The sequence below is a fragment of the Agrilus planipennis genome, unplaced genomic scaffold, assembly GCF_000699045.2.
Source record: "Agrilus planipennis isolate EAB-ADULT unplaced genomic scaffold, Apla_2.0 scaffold270, whole genome shotgun sequence".
Classification (NCBI taxonomy): domain Eukaryota; kingdom Metazoa; phylum Arthropoda; class Insecta; order Coleoptera; family Buprestidae; genus Agrilus; species Agrilus planipennis.
Window position 1 is genome coordinate 93,276 of NW_020439001.1, and position 15,246 is coordinate 108,521.

The window sequence follows — 15,246 nt, forward strand, 5'->3', positions numbered from 1 at the left end:
GGTAAAATATATTTCTCATTCAATTTTGTATTTTTTTTTATTAATATATTTTCCCAAAAATTTTTAATGGAGTAGCAATAAATTTTCCCCGCGGGGACCACATGCGGCATATCTGATGATGTGCAACTGCGACAAGGCGTCATAGGCCCCTTCCTTGCCCTAGGGAGCAACCTCATGGGGCCCGCAAGAGGTAGTGGGCTACCCACTTAGGGACTCTACCTGCACCCCCCTCAAAATTCTAGTCGCGTTTCTCGATAAAGTTTTGAAACATTTAATAATATCGTTTTATCTTCTAGAACCCTCCGAATATTTGGGCTCTATATGCACCTGTTTTTGAAACCACTGAAAAAGAACATTGCACTATCTGTAAAACAGATAATAATTGCCTCCTATACCATATAAATAGTTATAAGTGGTAGCAATGTCTAAATAATAGGTCTGCGTAAATTTGATTATAAATATGTAACAACATTTTTATTTATCGGATACAAAATTAGAAAAGTAATTTTCGGAAGATGAATATTTTATTTTTATTCCGTAATAAGTTCGTTGGGTATAAGCGTTCCGGAAAATAAGTAATTTTCCGTTTATGGGAGCTGAGTGAGAACAATTGCCTCCATTTTAGTTCCGGTAGCGTTTATATGCATGATGTAATCTAGTTCCTGCAAATAAATAGCGGTAATAAATTCCTAGATGCGCTGATATTCCTGAGGAAAATAATCCGTTCCAAATATCTTTCCCCATTCCAGATTCTCTACAAGACCCATGTAACTATGAAGCCTAGGTTTACAGTCTTCTTAAGCCCTTCTGCAGACGGCATTCATTTGAGAATAAACTACTTTTGCTTATGAGCCAAATTATTATAATTTATCCGAATTTATCACTAGGTTCTGAATTTCAAATAAAAGCAACCTAAACTAACCTAAACCTAAACATTTCTTTATATTTTACTAATTTCTTTCTCCAAATAATGTTAAGTAATGATGGGAAGATGAGAAGAGGCAGAAGATCCTCCCGCGGCGCGTTCTCTGGTCCTGGGGAGTCTTCTAAATTTCGAGAAGTCCTTTTTAATAAAAACCCAAAAAAGACCAAAATATATTCAGTAAGTACAAGAGGTATGTTGGTATTTGGAGTTGGAACTGACCAGGACCTCCTTTAGTTCATCCCTAATATAGACAAAGTTATCCAGTTTGGATTCATACTATCGCGTTTCGGATAAACTAGTATATAATCCCAAAAGAGTAAATTTGAAGATAGCTGATAAGAGTCAAATAGGAATACAACATAACTTATGTTAAAAAATATTGAATTTTTGGTCGATTAAAAAGCTGCCGTCGGAAAATCGTTGCAGAAAATTCGTTCGTTCCCAGTAGCAAGCTACCGCGAATGAACTTTCCTTAAATTGATCCTTGTTTAATGTGAGTTTTTCCCCTAGCAATTTCCACGGACCAATGAGGAAGCGGGGATCGTGGAATGGAAGCCAATAGAACGCAAGCGAGAAGCGACAGATAAAAATACTCTCGCTCTATTATCAGCCATGATAGCGGGGCTGCCTCGCTCAGACAGATTCATTTTATAAATTCGGCTGAAACGCTGTCAAGACTTTATTAATATTCATGTGCCGTAGCTCACAGGCTTAAACACACACATCTACACATACCTTAGCTAGACATTTACCTACAACACACATACAAATGCCTAGCCCTGGAACACCTACACGACAGTACCTTCCGATATAACATTGTCAGATGAACTACTTTCTTTTTTTCGTATTAAAAAATTCATGACGACCTTTAGCTTTCTGTGTAGACACCTAGACACGTACATTGAGGGTAGACTTTTATGAAATAGTTTTACTGAAAATTTCTCCTGACTCCAAATATGGAAAATTGATCAATAGATTTTGACAAATACTAAGAGGATCGATCTTATGAATACATATATAAAAGGAGTATGTTCTCCTTAAGAATTAATACAGTGGCTCATTAGAATTCCAATAGCTCTCTGATAGAGAACTCATTGCAAATGTTAGATTGGAACAATGCTGGATTTGTCTGAACCCAGGTGGCAGATTTTAGAGTCACGAAAAAGGCTCAGTGATCTAGAGATTTAAAGGTCGATTTCGTTCAGGAGTATGTAACAAGACTGCAGGGAAACCGGAATCAACATCACTATCATCACTTAGTAGATTGTAGATCGCTGCTGTTCTTGTTGGAAACGTTCATCGGGGCTTTTCATTGTCTCCAAACGCTTCGAAGCGTCAAGAGTGAAATCCTAACGACTATGGCTAACAAGAAAAATACTTATACTAAAGACGCTGGGCGGGAAAACCTACAGACATTCATGCAAAGTATCCATTATTGGTATCCGCAAGGTAATTCGTAAAGTATCCATTTCCGAATTTCAAAGGTAGATCGATGCGTTCATTGGGGTCTCTTCATTGTTTAGTAAAATCCCATTGACCATGGCCAGCAAGCCAAGAAAATAGGCACTTGTAATACCGAAGGCGCCAACCATGAAAACCTAGATTCACGCAATATGTTTCTTATTGGTATCCGCCAGGTAATTCGCAAAGTATCCATATCCGAATTTCAAAAGTAGACCGATGTTAGTCTTGCTGAAAGCGTGGGGGGCTCTTCATTGTTTAGTAAAATCCCAATGACCATGTCCAGCAAGCCAAGAAAATACGCACTTATCTAATATCAATATTGTTAGTTTCTGCGCCCAGCTCTGAATAGAGCTAGAGGAGGACAAACTGAAGTAGCCCATATTTAAGAAAAGTAAAAATCTGACATTATATTGGAACATAATAAAAAACGAAAAATATGTTTTCTTTTCGTAAACACGTCCTGTAAAAATTGGAAAAATTGTACCAAATGTACCTACATAGTAAGTCTATCATTGTAATATTGGGTGCGGTATTACATTAGATAGCTGGTGACTATAATAGACATAGACAGCAGATGCGGTGGAAGAATATACGAAGAAAAAGTAAATTTACAACCCAATAAAAGAGCTAAGGCAGCTCGTGGCGTGGCTCAATAACAACGCCCAGACATTAACTGCGGCAGCAATGCTCAACAACGACAGCCGCGGTGAGTTAAATTAACTGATCGCCTCCCTTTATTGGAACGTAAATAACGAGTCAATACGTCTCTATCAGAGTCGCACGATTCGCTATTGTTTACCGCCATTAATCACTAGATACCACACTAACCTGAGGCGCCCTCATTAAGTTGTAGGTGTCTCCCCAAAAAACAATTACTCATTACTGTATTTCATTCAATTAAATGTTGGTATTTTATGCTTCCTAAATGATAGAATTATTATAAACTAGGTTTTACCCCCGAGGCTTCGCTCGCGTTGATGTCGTGAATACGTGTCAAAACTCATCGATAACCACATAAAACTAATCTTTTTGTCCTTCCGGAACACCAACTTTTTTCTGGATAAAAGGTATACCCTATGTCCTCTTTTATAACCTCACCAACACGTACACAAAATTTTATGATAGGTTTTACCCGCGGCTTCGCACGAGTTGATGTGGTAAATACGTGTCAAAAATCGTCGACGACCACATAAACCTAATCATTCTATCCTTCCGGAACACCACCTTTTTTGGGATAAAAGGTACCCTACGTCTTTTTCTGTATCTTTGACAATGTGTGCACAAAATTTCATGATAGGTTTTACCCGCAGCTTCGCTCGAGTTGATGTCGTAAATACGTGTCACAGGTCATCGACAACCACATAAAACTAATAATTTTGTCCATCCGGAACACCATATTTTTTCTGGATAAAAAGTACCCTATGTCCTTTTATGTACCCCTGACAATGCGTGCACAAAATTTCATGATAGGTTTTACCCGCGGCTTCGCTCGAGTTGATGTGGTAAATACGTGTCAAAAATCATCGACGACCACATGGACCTAATCATTCTAAACTTCCGGAACATCACCTTTTTTGAGATAAAAGGTACCCTACGTCCTTTTCTGAACCCTTGACAATGCGTACACAAAATTTCATGATAGGTTTTACCCGCGGCTTCGCTCGAGTTGATGTTTAAATACCTGTCAAAGATCATTGACCACCACTTAAAACAATTTTTTTTCTATCCTTCGGGAACAGTATTTTTTCTGGGTAAAAGGTACCCTAGATCCTTTTCTATATCCCTGGCAATGCGGGTATAAAATTTCATGATAGGTTTTACCCGCGGCTCCGCTCGAGTTGATGTTTTAATACCTGTCAGATATCATTGACGACCACATAAAACAATTTTTCTCTATTCTTCGGGAACAGTATTTTTTCTGGGTAAAAGGTATAGAGACGCCCGACCGTTACAATATCTGAAGAAGTACCTAACCGGGGATAATAATATGGTGTAATAGTACCCCAAACTGATCAGATACTAGCTAATTCCATTAAGAATTAAATGAAATCCCTCGATTTCATCTAATCGTCCGATGATATACCTTGCGAGGGTAGCTTTTAAAATAAAAATCTTCAATCATTTAGGAATATATCGATATTTAATAGTTAATTCATTGAGTTCCTCACAGCATTGACTATTTTATAATTGCAGCATTTATTCTAAACTTAATAGATAAAGACTCTTTCATTGTTCAATTTTCTAACGTTTCGCTTCGGGCTTGAGCTTCAATTAAAGATTTCTTCGCCTAATAAGTTGAAAATAAATGTTTCATCAATTATTCGACTTTTATCTTCAAGGAGACAATAGATATATTTTTTACACATATCTAACTGAGGCTTTTAGCATTTGACTCTACCTACACTTAATAAAAGTTAACGCTTTTTGAATGACTAAAGTAAATTTCAGTTTACATTTAGGAATGTCTATACATACCTAATATAAATTTCATTGTTTTGTAAAGAAACTGTTGCAAATGGCAAATTATGTCTTCCAGCTACCGAATTGGTGACTGTCAGGGAAAAGTTACGGACACAATTTAGGTAGGTAATAGATAATCATTGTTAATGCAGTTAAACGTAGCAATCAGTACGGTGTATTGCTGCAATAAATAATTCCTACCTTCTAAGAACGGTTTTATAACGAGCCCTAAACGTACCGGTAATAAAAAAATTATTTAGAATCCGAGACAAATATTGGAATGGTCATCTCTGTCGGCCAAATTCAACACAGAATTCGTTCTGCAGAGGCCGGTTTTGGACAAGAAAGGCATACAAGTGTAAATTACTTTATATTTTTATGAGGCACTTTCGTTTTACAGCCTCATAATTTTCTCGGCTACCGATGCAATAAAATTATGAACCTTCTGCCCGTACAAATTCGAATATCTGCTAATAACCTCAACGAATATTATTACAAGGAAAGAAAATTTACCCAAAATTAAGCACAACATCATTTCATACAGGATTATCAATAACCAAATGTGCGATGATCATTTAGGTTAAAAATGCTTTAAACGTTTTGGGATACTTTTCAGTAAAATGTGTAGTACCTACAGGTTGAATAAATCTTCGTAAGAAATGAAGTATAGATAAAAATAATTGTATTAATTAAACGACTATCAAAAATTTAACTTACCCACAATTCCACTGAACAAAAGCCTAGCACATCCATGATTAACAATGACTTGCCATATTCCAAGCCTAACTGCCCAAAGTTAAGCACGTCATCGTCATAATAAGCCTAAATTGTTGTTTAGACATATGGAATAGTTACAATTAACATCACTTGTGGCGCTGCTGGTGCTTTGTTTACATATTTCATGGGATTTTGATCAAATTTTGATGACTGAAAAATGAATAATACTTAATTAATAACTTAGTCGCTTTTTGATGATTCTATTACACCTAAAAGACTATCTAGTCTATCATACTATAATGGGACACTATTTCGTTTTATGCCTAGCCCAAACGCATCATGATATTACATTTCTTCATACAGTTCTTACAAAGCTCAAATTTTGTGTGCTTCCTTTTCAGAAAAATGATTGAACAGGGTTAAATTAAAAACAAATGGTATATTAAGTAATAGCGAAATAATCAAATATTTCGAAACTATATACGAACAGTGTAAAATGTGCCTTTAATGTTCTCTATTATTAAGGTCATAAATATATGTTAAAGGCATAGTAAAATATTACAGATTTAAGGGCAATACAAATGCAGTATTTATTAGGTATAAGCTACTGTTTTGGGCATACAATAGGTTTATGGTGGTGCATAATTGCCCTAGTGAACTATTTCTTCTGAGAATGGTGCATGCGCTTGTCCTTGGCCTGATTGTAAAGGAACAAAAATTATTTTTCACGCCTTAAAATGAACATTCAGAACATAACAGTGTGAGGAGAAACAGGGTCAGTGGGAGTCATATTGTTAAGAAGCAATTTAACAGAACTTATGTCAAAATATTTAAAAATGTTTCCTTTAAATATATACAGAAAGTAAAAGCAAAACCAAGGTATACAGGGCGATGAAACATACTATTCAGAAATTATAGCATTTGCTTTAATGTTTAGTTTTTATTATTATTTGGTTTATTTCATTTCATCACAGAAAGACCTTCAAATATAATAACTGTAACTATCTTAATTCAACTTGCGTTAGTAATTAATGATACTTTTTCAGTATACATCACTAAAGCTGTCTTACAGTAAATGTAGTCTATTTAAAAGAATCATTTTTAGTATAAAAGATCAAAAAATTAATCATTAATAAAGACTTAAAATTTATATGGTATATACCGCCGTTTTATTTTATTTTTTTTAGGCAGTTCAGTTAGACAACCAACCGTACAAAGAAGTGAAGGTGTAAGCATACAAAAATACGAATATTTCCTATAAGTACTGAAATTAATACTTGCAGTAATTTAGCGAACAAATGCTCTTTTCTATTGAAACTACATCATAATTTTGCTAGTTTGTTAATGCTCATTATGCAAATTTCTTCAGCTTTTGCACGTAAAAAAATATATTTTATACACGACGTATAAATTGGTTGGAAAGCAATTTCTGATTATTTTAATAAAAATATGCATTGATTATAAAACTTAATTTATTTATATACAATTTCAATTACGATTAGAATACATTTGTATAACTATTGAAAACAGCATGTAAATCTTACATATGTAATAAACTAAAACTACAGTGGTCATATTTTCTTTGACATACAAAAATCAAATTTTCAAGTTATTTCTACTTATTTGAGAACAGATAGTATTTGATTATTGTGATTTAAATATTAAGCTCCACACATATCACAATTTTCTGGATTATTTAAACTGCAAATTAAAGCAGCTTCTCTTGTATCTGCATCTTCATATACTTCTTCCTTAACATACCCATTTGATTCGTTTCCATTGGCCACATTTCCATTCTGCATAGTATTTCCCACCAATAATATACTCTTATCAACAGTGACTTGTTGCGGTTTAGCAGCAGGTTTTGTTCTTAAATAATACATACCAGTTTTCAAGCCCTTCTTCCATCCATAAAAATGAATGGACGACATTACTTGATAGTTTGGCTTTTCAATATGAATATTTAAAGACTGGCTCTGGTCAATAAAGGCTCCACGATCTGCCGCCATGTTTAAAATTACTTTCTGTGAAATTTCCCACACAGTTTTATATATCTTTTTCATATCATCGGGAATTCCTGGAATATTTTGAATTGAGCCACAATTGGCAAGAACCTGGTTTTTCATCACGTCATCCCACAGTCCTAACTCAGTCAAATCTCTAAGCAAATGATGGTTGACAACGAAAAATTCTCCAGATAAAACGCGTCTTGTATATAGATTCGAAGTGTATGGTTCTACAGATTCATTATTACCCAAAATTTGGGCTGTTGAAGCGGTAGGCATTGGGGCAAGAAGTAATGAATTTCTAATACCGTACTTAGCAATTTTCGCTTTCAAAGCACCCCAATCCCACAAGTCTGTGGGAGTTTTATTCCACATATCATACTGTAAAATCCCCTTGCTTACAGGACTACCTTCATAAGTGGAATAAGGACCATCTTTCTCTGCGATTTCACAGCTTGCTTCAAGTGCACCGTAATACAAAGTTTCGAAAATTTGTTGATTAAGTTTCGCAGCTTCAGGGCTGTCATAAGCTATACGAAGTAAAATAAAAGCATCGGCTAAACCTTGTACACCGATTCCAATCGGTCTGTGCCTCACATTTGAGGTTTTGGCCTCTGGTACGGGATAATAATTAACGTCGATAATTTTGTTTAGGTTTTTCGTAACAACTTTGGTGATTTCTTTTAACTTCTTAAAATCGTAGGATTTTCTATCGGGCGTTACAAACATATTCACTGCAAGCGATGCCAAATTACAGACCGCAACTTCGTCAGGGGAAGTATATTCAACAATTTCTGTGCATAAATTGCTGCTTCTAATTGTTCCTAAGTTTTGTTGATTGCTTTTTCTGTTGCATGCATCTTTATATAGCATGAAAGGAGTCCCAGTTTCGACTTGAGAAACAATTATAGCATGCCACAATTTCTGAGCAGGTACTTGAGAAATGTATTTACCTTCTGCTTCATACTTTTCATACAACTGTTCAAACTTTTCTCCCCAATTATCGTAAAGTCCGGGACATTGATGAGGACACATCAGTGACCAGTGCCCATTTTGTTCAACTCTTTTCATAAACAAATCTGGTATCCATAGGGCATAAAACAAATCTCTTGCTCTCATCTCTTCTTTTCCTGTATTTTTTTTCAAATTTAAAAATTCAAATATGTCTGCATGCCATGGTTCAAGATAGATAGCAAAAGCACCAGGTCTCTTGTTACCTCCTTGATCTACATATCTGGCTAAATTATTAAAAACACGAAGCATAGGAACTAAACCGTTCGAAGTGCCGTTGGTGCCTGCTATGAAACTACCTTTAGCACGTATATTGTGCACGCTTATGCCCAAACCACCTGCCGATTTAGAAATGAGAGCACTTGTAGTCAAACATTTACAAATGCCTTCAATGCTATCATCAGGCATTGCTACCAAGAAACACGATGAAAGCTGAGGTCTTGTGGTCCCAGCTGAGAACAGAGTAGGACTTGCATGTGTGAAAAATCGATCTGACATTAAATTGTACGTTTCTATTGCGGCATCTATATCTTTATAGTGAATGCCCACAGCAACTCGCATAAGCATGTGTTGAGGTCTTTCGACGATTTTTCCGTTGACTTTCAAGAGATACGAACGTTCTAAAGTTTTAAAACCAAAATAATTGTAGGAAAAATCGCGATCATAGACGATAACGGAATTCAGTTGTTCTGCATTCTCCATTATTATTTCATAAATTTCTTTTGATATCAAAGGAGTAAAACTGCCAGTTTGTTCATTCTTAGCTTTATAAAGAGTTTCGATGACATCTATAATAATAAAAGTAGCATATCTTAAATTTTTATTACTCAACATATTACTCAAGAAACGTGAAAGACTATCCTGATGACTAATTTTCTATTACAATCTAGAAGAAGCTTAAATTTCAGGCAACATTTTTAAAATTCAGCAGTATTTATCACAAATCAGGAAACCTATTACAATGTACAAAATGATAAGTTTATTCTGTGAGGAAGAAATGCCACCCAAAAGCCTATAACTGTGATGTTACTTTGAACTATAATTTTAAAACTCTTTTCTTACCACTGAACTGTTTCTTCGTTTCCTTATGGAGGTTAGACATAGCAATACGTGCTGCTAATATCGCATAATCAGGATGGTTAGTAGTCATTGTTGCTGCAGTTTCTGCAGCTAGGGTATCCAATTCAACAGTAGTAACTCCAGGATATAAGCCACTTATAACTTTTAAAGTAATTGAGACCTATATATAAGAATTGTTAATAGAAATGAAACAATTATTCTCTTATAATATATTTACTGGATCTACAAAATCCATATTCAACCCATAGCATAGTTTTTGAATCCTTGAAGTAATCTTGTCCAAATGGACTTCCTCTTCCCTTCCATCTGCAGATGATTATTATGTTAAAACACACTGAATTTTAAGCAATTGCAAAATCATATTTAGATTACTTAATGCAATTAAAATTAATGTATAAACCATTAGAGGCTGCTGCTACATATAATCAAGTTTTCTGTTAAAATAATGAATCTCTGTTACTATATTTAGGTGTTTTATGAAATCTCTTTACTGCTACACAAAAAGTATAATGGTGCAACATTTTCATTCCATGAGGTCTCACTTGAGTAGTACATTTAACATATACATGAATTAAAGAAATACAATATAAGCACATTTTAAATAACCCTACAAATATTTCCATTAAAAACTACATGGATCACTTCATATCTAATAATTTAAAATTGTACTATACCTCTCTTGATCACGTAGTTTCTCTTGTGGTCCTTTCTCCTATTCATTTTGTTTATTGCTTAATTTCTCCTGCATGTACTATCACAAATACAATTTAAAAAATACTTAAGCCACTCAAGCCCTTTAAAAGATATGGAATTTGGCGGCTACCTTAATTTTTCAGGTTATGCGTAACGGTTTCTTAACTGCTGTGTTACCAGTGGCGTAATCCATAGATAAACGCAATCCTGTTCAAAAGCGACAAATTTTAAATCAATTGAACTAGAAGCTTAGTCGAAAGAAAAATTATAATTGAATTTAATTCAATTTAAGAATTCAATTAATTCCAATTCTGACAATAGGTAACAAAAGTTTCGTTTATTATTTCTTTTAAAATAGTTTACGGAGTCTCCACATGATTTTAATCTAACCTAACTGAATCTGTGGATCTAAATCATAGATCTTTTTTGCAGGGTATTCCCTGAATTTTCAATAAGGCTCAGGCTGTATGTTTAATTTGTGCAAAATATTTATTCTCTATAATCAGAAGTATTATATTCTGAATTGTTTAATTATATTATAACGTATTAATTTTACCCGTAATCAGCAATTGCCAATTCCCGAACCATTTTCCGTATACAGGACACGCTTATAAAGAGCTTTGTAGGCAATTTTTGTTTAAGAAAAGTCAAAATCTTTGTGTCTATTATGCAAAAACAAAACTATTTTGTATTTATTTACGTTGATTTCATTTGTTACAAATCTTCTGACTTTCAATTGGTTAATTATTATATCCAAAAGAGATTTTTTTAATAGTATTTCTCCAATATATTTAAAAAACATGAATCATAAAAACATGACATTAATAACTATTAGAATATTACATCTACTCATGAAATGTACGAAAATGAAGATGAAAAGTGCCCTTCTTATAAAAAGCAAAAAATATTACGAGTTGATTGTAACATTCAGTATCACATATAAAAAACCCGATTAAATAAACCGTAGCAGGTAGTAGTACTCAATCATTACTTTCGGGGGAGTCCAAAGTTAACTCTTCGGCTTCTGTTGCCGTTTCCGTAGGCTGAACAGTTTCGGTTGACGTTGAAGGCACCGTTTCAACCGAACTTTTCTTAGAAGCAGGCGACCACTTGTTTACGTCATCTTTGTCGCATGATGGACACTCGAAATGAACACAATGAAACACCTAAAGCATAAACCCATATCAAAAACTACCCACTGAATTTATAGCTACACATAAACCTGTTTATAAAGTTAATGTAAATAAAATTTACCTCGTTCGCAGTATTGTGGGTCCCCACGATACGAATAAAAACAACCGGTCTCGGAGGGAATCGAATAACCTGCCAAGATTTGCAAGATTCTCGAGTTTTATCAACCACTATTTCCCAATCCCATATGTTTACAGATGTTTCAATATAATAACTATAACTGCGATCATCGCAATCCCACAAAAGAAGTCGTAAACTTGAAATAATATACGGTTGGCCTGATAAAAGAACGGTTTAAGATCTCAAAACAAAAATTAACTTTCTCAATAACTCACCTAGTTGAATTAATATAGAGCCAGAACCTAATTGGTGACAAGTGTAACCCGAATCCCAATCATAATGCTTGGTGTCTCCGTTTAAAAGTGCATTTCGGGATCGACTAATTTTTTTTAATTAATAACAATAATACAATATTAATTTTCACATACAATCATATGTATATTATTTTAATTTTAAAGTGAAAATAAAGCCACAAAAATAAAGTCATAGAATCATAGAATTTGAAATGAAAAACAATAAATAAAATCTTACCTCACACCTTCAATTACTGACGCACTGCATTCCTGTGTTGCGACATTGTATTGAGGTACAATCATATCATTTACCATTCGAGGAATTTTTACTTTACACATTGCTTCAAACGCTACTAGGTGAAATACCTATAAAACAGTTCATATACAAGGTGTTTGTCCATATTTGCCTTGAATTACTATATTTACCTTGTTGACAGTATTGTGTGTCCCAACAATTCGAATATATTGTACCACTCGATTTTCAAAGTATAAATACTGCCATGAACGGCATGAGAAGTGACCATAATCAACAACACGAACCCAATCTTTCTGTTCTATTGACACTTCAATATAATATGAATATGATCTAGAAATATTGCATAAAACTTAACTGTATTATAAATAGTAATGAAGTAGATTAAATATATGTAATCAGTTAAACCAAACACTTTATATTTAAAACAAAACTACATAGATTAATTTTTCCAATAGGATATTTTAAAGGAAATAATTATCGATTTTTTTTAAGTCTTTCAAAAGATGAAATTTATTAATACATTTTAAATTTTAATAGTGTTGAAAACAAACATCTTTCATTAAAAAAAAATTACCTTAAGTCACGATCCCATAAAAGCATTCTTATGTGATTTATGATGGACGGCGTTCCTAGTTTAACGACAATTCCTTGATCTCCAGGTCCATTTATGGCGTGTCTTGTATATCCTCTCTCCATATCATAATTAGAATGATCACCATCTAATAAGGCCTCCATCAGTTCCCCAAGGACTACTTTTGACCCCAATCTTGGTGATGCCACATTTTCGTCCAGCACTAAACCATTTCATCCCCAAGGCATTAAATATAAATATGTTAAAAAGATGATCAAAAACTCAATAAAAATATAATTACATAGTTGTCCTCTGTGTTGCAGACTGCTTAGACGAGCGTTGGTCCGCTCAGCAATTGCATCAAGCAATGTATCAGGCTTGACCAAACTTGCGGGCCTGACTACAGATAATAAATCAGATACTGTCATCAAAGGTAATCGTACACAACTCATAACTAGATCATCCTTGTCCTCATTTGCTTTATACCAAGCTGCTACACCTCTGAAAATTTCCACTTCTGGCGCAAAAAATGAATCTCTTTTTAGTAGCTCTACCAGCGATGCCTAAAATTTGTTTCTCATATGTTGTATAATTTTTACATTTAATTAATGTTTCAGAAAGTCGAGCATAAAGACAATTCATTTTTTAAAAGTATACGTATAGGCTGGTTATTTTTGTGGTTCTGCATCCATTCTTTTTTTACTTTTTCAACAAATACCACATACATATTGTATTACTCTAAACTCGAAAACAACAGTATCTTGTTCGAAATCTCGCTTTTTCAATTTCGATTATTATTCTTCCATATACATGTTTTTGAAAATTGCCTTTGGCAATTAGACAGTCGTGTTTAAAGGTATTTTAATAAATCCACATACAAACTATTTTATTTATGCATTAAAACACAGCTTTTTACATTTTTTATGTCTATTTCTGAAAATGATATAGGTAAACTATATATTTTTGGAAAGCTTATGTTCTGGAAATTAATATTCAGTAATGGTCTGCTATGATTTCCATTTAATAAAATGTTAATTCGGGCTTATGATTAATCTAACACTTTCATCTTAAATTAAACTTGAAGTTAAAAATCCTATGAAAAGTTCTATACAACTTTTATCAATAACCACTAATAAAAAAAATGTAAAGACAATCTTAAAAATGACCCGTATTTTGAAAATTATCTTTTTTAGAAAATTTTGTAATTATCTGATGATGCTGTCTAACTTTGCTTCTTCTGTGAGGAATCCATACATTCTTTTGTAGAATAAACACCCTGCATACAGATAATTGTCTTTTATTTATTTGACAACAATTACCACTCAATTTTGAAACAAAACATTATTTTCTAATAGTCAATAAACATATAATACTGAAACATACCTGGGATAACTGTGCAAAAGATTCATGAACAAGAATTTCAGATGCATTTTGATCCAAAAAAGTATGACAGACCTTTACAAGCTGATCTAAGCCATAAAGACGAGCTGTGTCAAGGATTGCACAAACATTTTTAAGAGCTAAAAGTTGTCTCAAAAGATTTGATATCGCAGTTTCAAGTTCTTGAAAACCATATTGATGAGCCAGACCTAATGTATCCAAAATAACATCTTCTCTTGTTGTTAACAAAAACATATGACCTATAATTCAGTGAAAAATTACTAAAAGTTAATATTGTTTATACTATTTGTCACTTACCAGAATAGATATACTTTAAAAGTGTCTTAAAAGCTTTCAGTGGTGCATCTGGTAACTCAATTTCAGCCTAGTAAATCATATAAATAAATAATAGAGCACAAAAGGATATTAATTACATACCTGGTTTGATTCCTTCATACCCCCATAAAGTAAAGCTCTAAAATATTCACTTCGAGCAGCTAAAATCACCTACAATTATAAACATGAGTATCACTGTAATTTTGCATCATAACTTTTATAAACCTTATGTGCATACAAACGCTGTCCTTCAACAATCAGTGTTACATCTGAATACTCTTGGTTCATGCATAATGAAGACAAATTCTCTGAAAACTGCGAGAGATGCTCTATATCACCTAATCTTGTTGAAATACTTGGACTGTTCGACTTTAAATATTGATGGCTACTACTCATCTGAAAATAAAACTGTGAGTCCATGTTCGGCACACAAAACTTTGATAAACTCATGCTTTAATTTTGTTAATTTACAGCCTTTGAAAACGTCACCGTGACAATTTACCTTGTTTCTTATTGCGATCTCTTAATAGACTTATTAAAAAACGAGAAGCCTATAATAGGAACAATAATATCATTTATTTATTATTTAAAACATTATTAATTTTTAACATTAACGACCTTGTTTACATCATCCTAAAACCTAACTTGCAAACAGTAAACTACAGTAAACATAAGTTCATAGATAAGGATAGACTGTTACAAGTTCAGGTTAGTACGTTGCAAACTCACTGCCTAACGATGGCCTAACCTAACGACCACTAACGATCATCTAACGAACTAACGACAACAACAGTGACGGGTAA

General features: G+C 33.6%; 2 protein-coding genes across 2 annotated transcripts; both read right to left on the minus strand.

Annotated features, from left to right (window-relative positions):
* Positions 1–7,067: 7,067 nt before the first annotated feature.
* Positions 7,068–10,552, minus strand: LOC108741396 (ribonucleoside-diphosphate reductase large subunit). Its single transcript, XM_018476206.1, has 4 exons — positions 10,338–10,552; positions 9,881–9,969; positions 9,646–9,823; positions 7,068–9,371 (listed from the first exon to the last, which is right to left on the minus strand). Exons 1-4 carry the CDS (start codon positions 10,381–10,383, stop codon positions 7,228–7,230), a joined length of 2,457 nt encoding a protein of 818 aa, XP_018331708.1. The 5' UTR covers positions 10,384–10,552; the 3' UTR covers positions 7,068–7,227.
* A 469-nt stretch (positions 10,553–11,021) lies between these two features.
* LOC108741376 (BTB/POZ domain-containing protein 9) lies at positions 11,022–15,149 on the minus strand. Its single transcript, XM_018476178.2, has 13 exons — positions 15,062–15,149; positions 14,946–14,994; positions 14,669–14,839; positions 14,546–14,614; positions 14,426–14,492; positions 14,111–14,367; positions 13,029–13,290; positions 12,731–12,950; positions 12,327–12,486; positions 12,139–12,266; positions 11,883–11,986; positions 11,611–11,825; positions 11,022–11,522 (listed from the first exon to the last, which is right to left on the minus strand). The coding sequence occupies exons 3-13, from the start codon at positions 14,837–14,839 to the stop codon at positions 11,337–11,339; spliced, it is 1,839 nt and encodes a 612-aa protein (XP_018331680.1). The 5' UTR covers positions 14,946–14,994; positions 15,062–15,149; the 3' UTR covers positions 11,022–11,336.
* Positions 15,150–15,246: the final 97 nt, after the last annotated feature.